The 13,682-nt window shown below is 42.9% G+C and overlaps 2 protein-coding genes across 3 annotated transcripts in view; both read left to right on the forward strand.

Annotated features, from left to right (window-relative positions):
• Window positions 1-108: 108 nt before the first annotated feature.
• mocs3 (molybdenum cofactor synthesis 3) lies at window positions 109-7,843 on the forward strand. Its single transcript, XM_041954078.1, has 13 exons — window positions 109-298; window positions 1,936-2,068; window positions 2,180-2,272; window positions 3,388-3,508; window positions 4,402-4,476; window positions 4,690-4,807; window positions 4,900-5,008; window positions 5,111-5,173; window positions 5,685-5,848; window positions 6,040-6,087; window positions 6,655-6,751; window positions 6,874-6,981; window positions 7,523-7,843. Exons 1-13 carry the CDS (start codon window positions 206-208, stop codon window positions 7,678-7,680), a joined length of 1,380 nt encoding a protein of 459 aa, XP_041810012.1. The 5' UTR covers window positions 109-205; the 3' UTR covers window positions 7,681-7,843.
• A 608-nt stretch (window positions 7,844-8,451) lies between these two features.
• prkd3 (protein kinase D3) overlaps window positions 8,452-13,682 on the forward strand; it is a 34,823-nt gene continuing 29,592 nt past the window's right edge. For both annotated transcript variants that reach the window (XM_041953289.1, XM_041953290.1), the window contains exons 1-2: window positions 8,452-8,742; window positions 9,562-10,192. In XM_041953289.1, the coding sequence (XP_041809223.1) occupies window positions 9,920-10,192 (273 nt within the window). In that variant the 5' untranslated portion in view covers window positions 8,452-8,742; window positions 9,562-9,919. The remainder of the gene's footprint in view (window positions 8,743-9,561; window positions 10,193-13,682) is intronic.

A 13,682-nucleotide genomic window follows, 5' to 3' on the forward strand; every position in this document is an offset into this window, starting at 1 on the left:
ATTTTCTTATTTATCTTTTTTTTCTCAAAGACCAGCTCTTCTTGCGTCAACTACCACGTGGTCTCACTGTCACGTGGTCAACCCGGAAGTTTGTACCGTGTGCTTCATTTGTCAACATGTTGCTGTCACTTGCATTGTAGCTAAATCAGAATTGTGTCGTCTTTTTTGAAACAGACCGGTGTACATTTTGTCGGCGCCAGCAGCCATGGCTCAGGAGGTGTGCTACCTTAAGGCACAGCTCAGGGAGAAAGAGAAAGAGATTGCTGCCCTGAAGGATAAACTGGCACAACTGGAAAAGGTACGAAAGTTGTAATAGTACTGAAGGCTAAATCTACGCTGGTTGCTAGAAGTGAATTCATTTAGTTGTCCAAATTTGCTCGTAGAAATGTGTTTTTTTTGTAACCTCAGTTTTCATTAGCGCTTTAGCAGCTAGCTATGATGTTACTATAGCAGCTTTGAAGGCAGATTTATTCTACATAACACTAGTAAACACTGTTTATGGTCTGTAATGGAACATAAAACAGCACGTTTGCCGCCGATAACGTTATTCCTCTACGATAAAATAACCCTGGGCGATTGATACACAGCTAACTAGCTCGTTAGCTCGCTATTGAACTAACTGACCGTCCTCAAGATGGTCTGTAGTTGAGGAAATAATAACCACTAATACACAGTAAGAAATATGAACTAGAGTAGACAGGCATGACCAGTGGTGGAAGAAGTATTCAGTGTCCATATCTAATACCACACTGTGAAAATGCCATACTACAAGCAAAAGTGCTGCATTCCAAACTTAAGTAACGGTATTTAAGTATTTTCAGCAAAACTTACTTAAAGTATCAAAGTAAAAGTAGTTATTCATTCTGTACTTAAATGGCCATCGTCAGTATTTGTTAATGCTGTTTTTACATTAAAATTACTGGTCCATTTATGTATAAGATGCATTTAACTGCTGTTGTTAGTTGTTTGAAGTAAAGTTAATCTTAACTACTAACAAGTTGTTAACAGCAATCCTCCAGTTTGTCAGGAAAATTCCAACTCAGGTTACAGTACCATACCCTACCATAACAAATTTGGAGATACATGGTTTTCACTGTACAGGAAGGGTATGAGAAATTGTAATCTGGCTGTCAGACACATGTAGTGGAGTAGAAAGTACAATATTTGCCTCTGAGGCAAAGGAGGCGGAGGAGTAGAAGTGTAAAGATGTCTTACATGGAAATGCAAAAGTAAAGTACAAGTACCTCGACTTGCACAGTACGTTAGTAAATACACTGCGTCACATTCCACCACCGCACATGACACCAAACAAATGACAGAACAAAAATGGTACATACAGACGTATCTCCTTATGCCAGTCATCAGGAGGCACCCACATGTCCACAGTTCCATTAATTCAGTTACAGGGAATGATCTCACAATACCCATATGAATATCAAATCACATTGCATTAAAACTACAGCATGAATGCATATACACTTCTACAAGAAATGACAAAAAATTCATCTAGGAATGCAGCTCTACATTCATAGATTCAGAAGAAAATAAGTCAATGGCAAACATGGAAAAATACTTAAATGCCATCTTATCACAGAAGGGAGAGGGAAATTATTAGAAAGATAGACTTTTTAAAAGGCCCAAAAATAAATCCGGATATTTCAGAAGAAATAGAGCACACTTAACTCATTGAATCCTAAATGCTAAATAAGCATACGACAAGCCACTTAAATCCCTCCCTGTGAAGAGCTTTGCCCAAACAGCTCCGTATGCCAGACATATGGGCTGTAGACGTACGTATGTAAAGAGAGATATAAATGTAGCTCGTTATATTATAGAGCCAGACTGCTGGGGGCTGTGGTGCCACATGGCTCACAGCTCCTGTTTAAATGTGTTTCTTATATCTTGTGTAATAATTCCTCCCTGGTGTGATATCAGAGCCATACCTCAGTGCTGGAGCTGTACGACAAAGTGACACCCCTAAGCCCCCTGAAAGCCAAAGCAGCCCTCAGCAATGAGGACATCATGCGGTACAGCAGACAGCTCCTTCTGCCTGAGCTGGGTGTGCATGGTACGGCTACAGAGTCAGACAGTATTATTCTGATGTACAGTACAGTAAGCATTCTGTCAAGTGAGATTAATGGCATGACTGAACACAACAGTGAATCTTGACTGTCCACAGGTCAGCTAAACTTATCCAAGACCTCAGTGCTGATTGTGGGCTGTGGGGGACTGGGCTGCCCTCTGGCACAGTATCTCGCAGCAGCAGGCATCGGTAGGTCATCAAGTTGATTAATGCTCAGCGTGACCTTGTGCAATCAAACATTAACCCATCTGTCACTGTCCTTGAAATATATTTGCTGTATGGGTGTGGAAAAGAAGAATATCACACTACCCACTGTCAATTCTGTTTAATGAATGAAATCAAGTACACTGTGAAAGCTTAGGTAAAGAGACATGAGTATATTCACAGCTCTAGATTTAAGACTTTCTTACTTTGGAGTATGTTTTTCTTTTGCAGTGAAAATTATACTACCTGTTGCCTCAGATGAAGTTTCAGTTACACTTTGGCTGAAGTAAAGGGATATAGGAGTTTGTGTAGAGTCAGTGAATAAATTTGCATACACACTAATTTTCCATTATTACTCCGAATATGATAGTGTTCTTAATTTGATACGGTTCATGTAAACAGCATATTCTGTGTGGCTTTTCTGAATTAGGCCTTATTCCGAATGTGGAATTCTTCAATTAAGACGTGGAATATGCCGATATTATCAAGGTTTTGGGAGCACGCTTTGGACGTTTATTCGGCAAATTTGGAATATGTGTCTCAATTGGGGTTTTTATTGCAGTTTGCAGCCACATAGCCTCATGCCTGTTAACCGTCGGCTGTTTTCAAGAAAGTGGTTGAACGAATGAAAGAGGGAGTTTGTGTTCACATGGACGAACAAATCTGGCACTGGTATAAAAATCTATTTTGATGCAAAGATGCAACACAAGGACAACAGGAGTATGAACGAATCGGCGTATGCGTGGCTGCATGTGAATGTAAACATTAGTGGAATATTCATTTTCATTAGCCGTGGAAAGAACTTTTTGGAATAAGCAGAAAGAAACAAATGTTTCATGCATCTAAATGTAGTCGGTGTAACATTACCATACCGTTTAGGGTCAGAGTCATAAAATGTGTGCAGTGGTGAGCAGATACAAAATTTGAGAAACGGCAGCAAACAAGAACTAAAGATGAGAAGTACCAAAGTCAAAGGCACACTTTGTTAACTTGTTACCATGGTTATAGGGTTTAATCTTTATTATCTGCCACTTTTATCAGGGATTGAAATGTATTCAGAAGCCTTTCTGACCGACTTGTTTGTCTGTGGGTCTCTGCAGGGCGCCTGGGCCTGCTGGACTATGACGAGGTGGAGCTCAGTAACCTGCACAGACAGGTGCTTCATGGTGAGGAGAACCAGGGCCAGGCCAAGGCTCTGTCTGCTGCCAGTGCAGTTAAAAGGTACTGATTGGCACCTGCACACATTGGATGAATGTGTACGGGTGCACCACCAGAGACTGTGACCAACTGTAGAGGTCAAAAGCACTTTGATACCAGTATCATCTACTGAACAAAAGTGCATCAGATCATTTGAGAAGCGTGCCTCTGCAGATACAGACCTGAAACAGAGAAGTCAGTGTTTTGATATTATTAGTAAATGTTCTGTAACTATGATAACTGGTGTATTTTTATGTTTCTTGTGACATTTTGGTTGCTTTATAATGCATGCTGGCGCTTTCCAGTCTCACCACAGGTTATATTTGGTTGTGTATTTCTCCTCAGTCTGCAAATATTGTGTAAACATGTTATTTTAGAGACAGCTGTTTTTGGTGCCTTTCTCCTTCACAGTGGGCCTACTGTGGTTAGCATACACACTGTATAGCCATGACCACATGGGGGCGCTATTTCTCTGACTAGCAAATAACTTGCTGTGTCTTGATGCTGTGTCACACCTATACTGTTACCCTCTTACTTTTATTCATAATTGCTCATTAATGATAATTTATTACATGCATAAGACAGTTTAAAACACACGAGTCTTGAGTGACTATGTATGTATTTTTACGATCATTTCTTTGTTTTTGACAGTTGAAACAGACAGTAAAGATTAGGAAGGAGATAGAAATTGGGGCAGACATGTGACTAAGGTCCCATGTCAGATTCAAAACTCACATGTTACTGTTTTGCAGTTTGTTCTGGGTTTAACTGAACCACCTGTTTGCCCCTTGTATTTGCCTTAAGACACTTTAAAGAAATACTAATCTGTTTGTATAAAAGCTGCTAACTGTGGAGGAGCAAACCAGACATCTTAAGAAATTCATTGCTATTTTTTGAATGTGACTTCATGTCTGCAGGTTGAACTCAACAGTTGAGTGTGTTCCCTACCACCTGCAGCTCTCGCCGGAGAACGCCTTGCAACTCATTCAGCAGTATCCTACTGCAAAGCCCTCAACCTACATCTGTTACACAGACCTGCCACTGGCTAATTCTTTGTCATTAATCTATCTTCCAGCTGCCAAGTCTCATTCAAGCCTGTGATTGCTTGTATTGCATGAAGAGAATTTCAGATAGTTGTGAAATGTGCACTTGTGACTAACCAATGAACTCTGTTTATGATGACACCTTGACTTCGCTGACCTCATATATGACATTGTGGCTGATTGTTCAGACAATGTCCCTACTCGCTACCTGGTGAATGACGCCTGTGTGCTCAGTGGCAAGCCTCTGGTGTCAGCAAGCGCCCTGAGAATGGAGGGGCAGGTAAGGTCTTGCATCAGTGTGGCAAGAGTCCGTCAGCGTCTGCAGATGTTAACGTTATTTTATCTTGCTGTATGTGTGGGTGGTGTCTATAGCTGACAGTATACAACTACCGTGGAGGCCCCTGCTACAGATGTCTGTACCCAGTGCCCCCACCCCCAGAGACAGTGACCAACTGTTCTGACGGAGGGGTGTTTGGAGTGGGTGAGTCTTGCCCCCTGACTTACCCAAGAGTCATTAACTTTGTACAGAGCACAGTCTGTTTGAATAATTGTTGTTGGTAAAAATGTTCCACTTTTCTTGAAGTTCCAGGGATAATGGGCTGCTTTCAAGCTTTGGAAGTCCTCAAGATTGCTTCTGGGCAAGGCTGTATCCTTTTAACTCCCATTACATACAGTACCTTCTTTGGCCATTTTGTTGCTTTACATCAGATTATCTGCCTAATCATCTGGATGAATCAACAAAGAACTGCTGAAAGGGGTTTCTCTGTAGCAAAGTTAGGCATGAGGCGAGTGTTTTGTGTTTGTCTGATAAAATAAAGTAAAAATCTGCAGAAATATTTTGTCTGCAATCTCTGAACTCTGCTGACTCTCCATTTGCCATCCCTATGAGAACACTAATGAAGCTGTTGTGGTTACAGTGTTCCCATGTTAATATTGAGGCTCACATCAGAGAGGAGACTTGTCCTATCCTGCCTTCTGTCTAGCATTGTAATACCCATGCTAACACCTGGCCACTTATGCGTCAGCCAGGCACGTGTTGTACTCCATGTTGCTATGATGTTCGTACATAAATGTCGGACGTGCCAGCTGATTGTCCGAATGAAGCAACGCAGTGATGCTTTTCACAAAGTGGCCTTTTCCTTCACCTGACGTGGCAGCTTCCTGCAGCCAGCAGCTGGTGATGTTTGACGCTCAGGATGCCAGATTCAGGTCCATCAAGCTGCGGCCCAAGCAGGCCGGCTGTGCAGTGTGTGGAGAGAACCCCAGCATAACCCAGCTGGTGGACTACGAGGCTTTCTGTGGGGCGGCTGCCACAGATAAGGTTGATCATAAAAGACAAAGCTGATGGGGCACCTCATATTATGGGGTCATGCACATTTTCTTAGGAATGTTGCTTTTTGAGGCGATGAGAAGTATTTCTTTGATGGACTGGACTTTTCCATTTAATAGGACACAGAATTATCTCTAATCATGGGAAAAATCTCTCATTGCCTGGTTTCCCATGTGTTTCAGTGCCGCAAACTCAACCTCCTTTCCAGAGATCAGAGGATCACAGTACAGGTAGAGCACATGTACCACAGAACAGTTGGCCATTGCATGACTTTCTGTATTTAGTGCTGTTTATTGTATGATTACTCACAATTTTCATTTGCATTCATAAACTGATTACATCTTAGAGCTGACCCAGCCCCAAATGGGAAATGGCTTCAAATGTGCCTGTAGATTTTCTATGGGAAAGAATAATATGTTCTACTTGGCACTGAGAGCAGTGGTAGTGGATTGCATCTGTTTATGTTTCTGCAGAACTGCCACTTTCAAACCAGCTGAGTCATTAAGCGCAGAGATGGGGATCATGATTGATTGGGCTGTAATCGAGATTGTGCAATGGGCTCCAGTTAGAAACAGTTTTGTTTCCTGCGATTTAAGGAAAAGCAGTTAAAATGTTCATACAACTCCACAAATACAAATCCAGGCAATACATCAACATTAGCTGTGGGTAATTTTGGTCTCTCTGTTTATCTATGGATAAAAATCTGTGTCTTTTTTGTCAAAAGATACATCTACAAGTCTCTCTAATAACAATGTTCTTAACATTTGTGCATTAATGAGCATTTTATGTAATTCCAGGATTATAAATCTATACTGGACAGTGCAGAGCCCCATCTCCTCTTGGATGTGCGCCCTCTTGTGGAGGTGGATATATGCCACTTACCTTTCTCTCTGAGTATCCTTTAACGGTGACAGTGGCACAAAAGACAGTCTCACTTTGTCACGATTTTGAATGGTCTGTTCATGTTAATCCTGTTTCCCATTTCCTTGTGATTATACACCTTATATTGTTGCCAGACATTCCCCTGTCAAGTCTAGAGGAGAGTAAGAGTGAACACATCCGATTACTCCGGGAGAGAATCGACCAATTGAAACAGCAGATGGCAGGTGACTGCCGGCCTCCAGGTAACATGTCAAAACACCGTTTAGGGTCCGTACATGTTGTTTGAAATGAACAGGCACGTAGAGCCACTTGTGCATATTCACAGTCCACTGTGTGGTCTCATACTGCCGGGCTGGAGGCTTATTTTGGACAGCTAGTGGCAGGTTGTAATGGGGTTGCTAGGTGACCCCTTTTCCAAAACAAGTATGGTCAACCTGAGCAGCTGGCCTGCTTTAGAGAGATTAATATTCAAAATGTTATTTTCGTGATGTTCTGGATATTCACCGTGTTGAACTTTCTTTATCAATGAGCTAAATTTAGCCTTGTGGTCTTTTAGCTTAGCATTTAATACAGTCTTGGTTGTTTATTATATGATCATTTTCCGCAGAGTCAAACATTTACCTTTTGTCACTTGTGTGCACTTTTTGCCCCTCATGGTGTTTCTCTTTGTCCTTTTATCATAGAAAGTACCTTGGGTGTGTTGAAGTTAATTAGTAATTTGATTAAGATTTAGATGCTGCGGTGTCACCAGACTTATCCGTCTGTGTTTTCTCCTTCCTCCAGTGTATGTGATCTGTAAGCTGGGTAACGACTCTCAGAAGGCGGTGCAGGTTGTGGAGAAGATGAGTGGATCAGAAGTCGACAGCGTCACGGTGAAAGACATCTGTGGAGGCCTCATGGCCTGGGCAAAGAGAATAGACCCCACATTTCCACAGTACTGATACATTCTTAATACTTTCCTGTGAATAAACTCTTCTCTTCGTCATCCTTGCTGATTTGCTTCTTATTTGTACGTGTACTGAAGATTGTGCTTTCAAGTAAGTTGTCTTTGATTTCATCACTGAATTACAAACTCACATGCAAAGTGCAACAACGGAGCAGTTCCTAAAATGTGTTGTGTAACCTACTATGTATCATTTCATCAAAAACCTGAGCTGGCACTTAGATAACACGTAAGCATCCTTGCAAAAGTCCCTCTTCCTGTTTTTTTGTACCAATCCTCATTTTAAGTTTAGTTAATTGAAGACATAGCTCACTAAGCAGACACACACACCCCTGTTTTCCTTTTAAACCCCTGTTTAACAGGCTGAGAGACAACACAGCCTAAAAGCCATGATCAGAAAACTCCACTTCTACTTTCTTTGTTTAATTACTGAAGTAAAATGAAATCAGCCTTTCAACCATTCTTCATTTTGCTGGGAGCACATAGGGACCCCTTCAATGCCCCCCGAGGACTCCTTGACCCCACTTTGGAAACCAGTGTACCCCAAACCAATCTGGGACGTGTAGAAAAAAGTTTTTTGTTGGCATGACCAAGTTGAAATAACGGAAAAGAAACGCACATGCGCATTGTCTCGAGCTCCATCGGAGGCGCCATTGCTTCGCAGGGACTGTAGTTCAAGTCTACCTCCCCACACATGGGAAGTCAGTTATGTGGAGATCATAAAAGGACTCCAAGCCCCAGCGACGGCCGCTGCGCTTTTCCTCGACGAGCGGGGGGAGCAGTCACAGCTGGAAGGATAATAAGATGCGCATGAATTTACAATCTGGAATAAAAGATAAGAGAAAATAAATGGACGGCTCGGTCAGCCTCAGCGCGCCCGTGTTTGAAACTCGTGTCGGTGTTTGTTAGATGTTGCTGACGACGCTGCGCTTCGGTGCCGGACTCCCCAAAAAGTGCCGAATTATAAACTTCAGAGTCCGCTTTCCGCAGTTGATGGAGTTAGAAAGTTTCTTCAGTCCGCTCACAATGGAAAGAAAAGCGCCCTTCGCGCACTGTGAAGGTAAAGTATCGCTTCAGAAACGTTTCAGGCGAAGTTTCTTTTTAGACGGGCTTTACGCGGAGGCAGAACCGCACCAAAGTGATCCTGAATGTGTAAATCCAGCTCTTGTATAACTTGTTTTGCTGGCATTCTCGACTCGGGTCGTGTTCTGCCAGCAAGCCAATCGAAAGTGGGAGGGGTGCAGATGTTCAGAAGCCTCGATTCCAGATGTTTGTGGAGGTCGAATTCTTGTAAACACAAATGATACGCTTTATCAACTTTAACGCGTCTTTTAGGCTATTGTTTTCACGGCTTGCGCACGAGCAGAAAACAAACAAACAAAAAAAGGGGGCTTGTTGCGGTGATAAGTTTGTTTAGTTTAGCAAACGTGAAAAAGAGGCCGATAGTAAGGTTTAAACTAATGACATTGTACACAAAAGTTTAAGCTGTGGCTCCTTTTAGCACGGCCCATTTACCGAAAGGCGGTGAGTTAGCTTAAAGCTAACTTACAACCAAAACAACGCGAGGCGACGGCATGACAGCGCGAGCAGTGATCCAGAGGAAGAGTCCAGCGAAGGTCAATACTGATGAAGGTTTTTGTAGTCTTGGCTGACTCATGTATTAGTGGAATGCGTTAACTGAGAAGGCAGAATGGCGGAAACATGATTTTTCTAAATGAAGTGAACCAAAAAAGGCGGCTGTTTCATTCATACTGCTGAGCTGATTTGTCCCACAACACATCAGACTGAGATCTTCATAATGTGCACCAGTCATGTACTGTATTCAGACAGGTGAATACTTTCTTCCTGATATAAATAGCACTGTGTGTGTGTTTGACAGGCTTGATGTGGTCAGAGTGGATTACTGACCTCAGTAAGGAGAAGGAGCACCACTCCAGGATATGAAGTTTGTTGCAGTGATTTCACCGCAGAAGACTTTTTCACCATCACCTGCCTGTTTCGTAAATGAGTGTGTGTTGCGTGAGCTCAGGTGGGCGGATCAGCTATTTCCCTCTCCATTTATGAAAAACAATGTCGCTTTGATAAAAGCACACGGTGTTGGCTCACTGCGACTGATGAGGACCAAAGATTCGCCCCACCAGCAGTCTGTCCACAGAGATCCAACTGTGCTTTTTTCTGCCAGACTTCACTAAGACCTCCACTATTCGGTGTTTCACGTTGCCATTGGAAGAAACCCAATGTCTGCCTCCTCTCCCCCATCCTTACCTCGAGCCTTCCTCCACTCTCTCCATCCGCACCACCCATCCTCGCCGAGCACGCCCGGACCGCTCTACACGCGGCTGTCCAACGGCAGCCACAGCGTCCCCAGCCCCACCAACTCCCGTGGCTCCTTCCATGGGGTGTCCTTCCTGCTGCAGATAGGACTGACTAGAGAGACGGTGAACCTGGAGGCCAGTGACCTGTCGTTGTCCGCTGTCAAGGACCTGGTGTGCTCCATAGTGGACCAGAAGGTAAGGGTCTAATCTCCCTATAATGCCCTTACATATGATTCAAACTTGAGTGGTAGTAACGAGAGTAGAAGGCCAGCACGATGCACCAACATGTGTTTTGCAATCTTCTACCGTATTCATCTGTTTAGGTTTTGTTTTCCAAAGCAGACATCTGGGCCTCGTGCCCCAAAATGAGTGAAACACCGCAGAAGCATGCACAGAGCAGCACTGATGCTCCTCCTGTTACAGGACACAGTCGGTTATTTACATTGTGGTATAATTTAGCTGGACTTACTTGATGCAAGTACACGCATGCAAGTTCGTATTTGCGCACACACATACAGAGCTGCTGGGTTTGTTTTGGCCTGTGTGATGTTGTCCCTGCTTTATTTTCCACGGCATTGGCAATGTGTTGTAGCCTCAGCATTAGAAGTGGCTTTAAACACAAGTATATGCTGCATCATTCAACGTCATTTAGGGTTAGTACCATTCACATTTGAACTGATACCGGCATCTGGAATTCAGTACTGATAGCCAGCATTATCTTTTTTGCTTTACTCCCGCTTTAATAACAAAAACATAGCTTCAGTTGTACAACACTCCTGAGTGGCTTAGTGTTGGCTAATGCTAGCAAAAATGCTAAGCTAATGTCAACCAAAACAGTGAGAAAAGCCCGGTCCTGTGTGTGTGTGTGCCTGTGTGCCTGTTTATAATGTGCAAAGTAGGAATGGGAGTAGAACACTTAAATGTTTGTTTCTTATTCGAAGTGGTCCCATATAATAATAAGCATTGTAAAACTACACCACAGACTTTATGCCTTTTATATGAAGTGGTTTTCTCTGCCAAAAAATAAATAAAAAGAGGTCATTGCACTACTGCAAAAACTAAATAAGATTGAGAAAGTATTTCCTATAAACTGGAGAATTTATTAAACGAGTAGCAAATTTGTACATAGTAAGGAAAACAATAAGTATTAAACTTGAAGGTTGATAACATCTATTATTATTTATTAACTAAATATACAGTATTTGTAATTGTGAAGGTTATCTAAACCTTTTTCTCAGTAATTGTCTTCTTTGAGCCCATGGTTGTGTGCCTCATTGTTGTGCGAGATTAATGGAGTGCAAAGCCTGTTGGAATAATGAAATGGCTCCTGTGTGCATTCACACGTTGCTGTTTTTTTAACCTCCTGATGATGATTACTCCATTTTTGTCTGTAATTAACATCGACTGAATAAAAAGGGAGTGATTAAACAGAGCACTTTCATCAGCCACTGGGATCTGAACATTTAAGTCAGTCGGAGCTATATTTGTGCTTCAGATGATGCTAATGGAAATAAGGAAAAATGAATGAGGAACAAACTTGTGTTGGAACAACAAGTGGAAGATAGTGACGGAGCTATCTGTGTTGTGCCTGTGTCTTTTGGTTTCGTGTTGTCCAAGCTGACATTCCAGAGGAGCAGGGTAATGTTGTTGTTCTTTACGAGGTCTGCTGATTCTCACTAGCTAGTTATGAACAGTTCTGGTTCACAGAGCAGAAAATCTCATCACTGGGCATATTTACATGGATCCTGTAACGTATTGGCATAGCTGCAAGAATCTGTAACAGGAAAAGGGTGGGAAATATGATGCTTTGAAGCTAACCCATAAAGAAAATCAGTGCAGCGCATTCATGGTGAGTGGGTGCTGATAATCTGCAGAGATGAGGTCAGGACCGCTTATTGCCTATACGCAATTTTATCACTGTGAACCACTTCATATTATATGCATTCATCTAAAGATGCTATGCACTGTAATAGGATATGGCAGGAAACTACTAATTTCTGGCAACAGTCATGGGAGCTTTCAAAGGCTACATATACAATAAACATCTGAACATACCGCACATCCTTTTCATCAAACTATACGCTACATCATCGCCTCAGAACATATCCAGCCTGTTCATCCACATTATTGTGCGCTTCTTCTGTTAAACACTGCCAAATGCAGTGTACTGCCTCAAGTATTTCATGAAATCCAGCCATATGGCTTTGATATCAATGGAAAAAGTGACTGTGGGCCTTCTGCGCTCTCCAGTCCATCCGTGCCTCGCTTCTTGTTCTAAAATATGCATGACAATTGTGAACGTTTCACAAAGTCCGCTCATCCAGGCCAACTTTTCCAGCTGAGGATCTCTGACCCGAGCTTAGCTGTTGTCAGTCGTCCCAGGATGTCTCCAGTCAGCAGAACCTCAGGTGTCTGTCAGTGGAGGTGAGGCAGGAAAAAGCTTCAGACTTCATGTGGTAACGTCTGCATGGAGATGAGAGTCTGGATGGAAGCGTATTCCCCCCCTTCGTGCTGCTGTTTCCTCCGCTGAGAGCTGACCTGCTTCAGAGCGTGACTCACCACTCAGCCATGCAGCAAACAGGGATGCTTATCTCGACTTAAATCTGTCCTTTCACTGTCAAGTTTTCTGCTGTGTCAGCTGTTGTGAACATTCAGAACGGGATTTGCTGTGTGTGAACCATAATATTAACCATGCTGACATCATGGCAGCCTTCAGCCTTGTGTCTATGAAATTTGTCCATCCTCCTGCTGGTTATCTGGGTCTGGGTCTCAATGCCAGTATGCAGCCAAACTACCTAAACCAATTCCCTCATTGACCCGCTGGAACAGTAAAGCTGGATTTATAGATACACTGTAGGTTTGGATTTACAGTTGAGCGTCAGATTTCACCTGCTGATAACACCACTGCATTGCCCGGCACATGTATTTAATTAGCCTGTATTCACCACAGTAATGCGTTTACATACTTTCATTTATTTTGTGATACGGAGAGATGCTGGGCTGGAGACAGTCAGATATGGTGTAACCATGGATCCTGCACATGTAGCTGCTGTAGGTAGGGTGGCAGTGGGCACAGCCATCCTGCACAGAACCTCATTTAAGATGCTTGTATCTGCCACCCCTCTCTGTCTCTATGGTCTCACAGCTTGTGACCGTATCTTAAGGACAGAATGTTGTGAGGTGAGTGCTTTGCACTTTCGCTGTTGTTCCTACACGTCCTCTTTGGAGCCCGTTCCTTCTCTGGCTTGCTAAGCTATGCGATGTGTGAGGTCTTTCGGCGCACTGGACAGCAACGTCATGGCGAGCTTGCTTTGTGTTAAAGATGCATGTTAGGTGCAGGGAAATCAGTTTACACACCATGGACGCAAGACTGTATTCTACAGCAGATGCATTGTGGATGCAGTTGGACAGCTGTAAAATGACCAAGTCTTTGCATGTGCTCTCTTTTTAGTGTATTTAATGTGTCAGGGTTGCAGGGTTGACATTTCATATCTTTCCTGAGCCCTTTAGTTTTGAATCAGTCTCATTGTTTGACGGGAGCCATGCTGCCTGTTATCATAGCTGTGTATTGTATAGATTTTTTATGGTTCATTCCTCTTCCTGCTAAAGACTCAACCGCATAACTTGGCCAGCGTCCACAGCATAGATTTACTTTCTCTCTGTTGTCTGTGCTGATCTGAAGTTG

The sequence above is a fragment of the Chelmon rostratus genome, chromosome 15 (genome assembly GCF_017976325.1).
Source record: "Chelmon rostratus isolate fCheRos1 chromosome 15, fCheRos1.pri, whole genome shotgun sequence".
In the NCBI taxonomy this organism is placed as follows: Eukaryota; Metazoa; Chordata; class Actinopteri; order Chaetodontiformes; family Chaetodontidae; genus Chelmon; species Chelmon rostratus.